This window comes from Lagenorhynchus albirostris, chromosome 20 (genome assembly GCF_949774975.1).
Source record: "Lagenorhynchus albirostris chromosome 20, mLagAlb1.1, whole genome shotgun sequence".
NCBI lineage: Eukaryota > Metazoa > Chordata > Mammalia > Artiodactyla > Delphinidae > Lagenorhynchus > Lagenorhynchus albirostris.
In genome coordinates, this window is record NC_083114.1 from 29,483,088 (window position 1) to 29,484,229 (window position 1,142).

Here is a 1,142-nt window from a genome sequence, read left to right on the forward strand (position 1 = left end):
CATGGCCGCTGAGCCTGCGCGTCCGGAGCCTGTGCTCCGCAGCGGGAGAGGCCACAACAGCGAGAGACCCGCGTACCGCAAAAAAAAAAAACCCAAAAACATGTTATACATTTGAGCAGTCGTACCATTACAAACAGGAAAAGGGTTAAAGGTGAAAGTCACAGGTGTCATTCAAAGACTTAGTGTTGGAGCGCTTCCTTCTTGGGTGATGCTGGGTGAACGGAGCTTCACCGAAAGAACGTACTGGGTCTTTTCGCCTCTCAGCAAGGTGTTATTTAGGTAGAAGGAAAGCAGTGGAAATGGGGAAGGGGAGCAAATCTATCAAAACTCAGGGTTTGTCCTTCTATCGAAAAGAATCTTCTACTCGGCTGCTCGGTGAGGAATGTGGCTTCTACCGGAGGGGCCTCAGTTGGCCTGGATCTTCCCGGGGATGCCCAGTGCCGCGCAGCTCCGGCCCAGCAGCAGGCGCTCCAGCCGCCTGCAGTGCTCCCGGAGCTGCTTCCCGCGGGGCAGCAGGAAGGTGAGGACCTTGTTCCGCGTGATGCCCCGGTCCTCCTCTTCCCTCAGCCGCTGCCTCACGTGGGCCGCCTGCCCCTCCTGCTGCGCCAGGGCCCCGTTCATCTTGCAGAAGGCGTCTTCCAGGCAATGGATGGCCCTCAGTGCCTCCTTCTTGAAGTCCTCCAGCTCCCGTTGCACCCCGGCCACCTTCTGCTGCAGGATCTCCAGGTCAGCTGGCGGCAGGATGCAGGAGGGCCACGACTGGGCAAGCGAGAAGTCTCCAGACTGGAGACCACTCTCCACCATCTTCTTCCCCTGTAAGGTGTTCACCTTCATGAGAATGCACCCAGCCTGATAGAGGGGTTCCATAGTGTCGCCTCCGTTTGGACAAAGAGAGGGAGCTAGGGACCAGCCAGGTGAGTGAATTTTTTTTGGGCCAGAGACACAATCCTTGGAGTGGAGAAACCCCACATATTGTGACATCAGGGCCTCTCCAGCCAATCAGGAGGAAAGCCACAATCCACTCATTTGCATATGGTAGCCTCCTTGCTTGGTTATCCTGAGCTTCATCTGCTCATCTACTCAAGAACTATTTAGCTGTGCACCCTGAGATGTGGATTCCCATCAATTCATTGCCCTTCCAG

General features: G+C 55.9%; 1 protein-coding gene across 1 annotated transcript; it reads right to left on the reverse strand.

The window, feature by feature from the left end:
- Positions 1 to 405: 405 nt before the first annotated feature.
- On the reverse strand, positions 406 to 867 carry CCDC182 (coiled-coil domain containing 182). Its single transcript, XM_060133161.1, has one exon. The coding sequence runs from the start codon at positions 865 to 867 to the stop codon at positions 406 to 408; it is 462 nt and encodes a 153-aa protein (XP_059989144.1).
- Between the last annotated feature and the right edge of the window lie 275 nt (positions 868 to 1,142).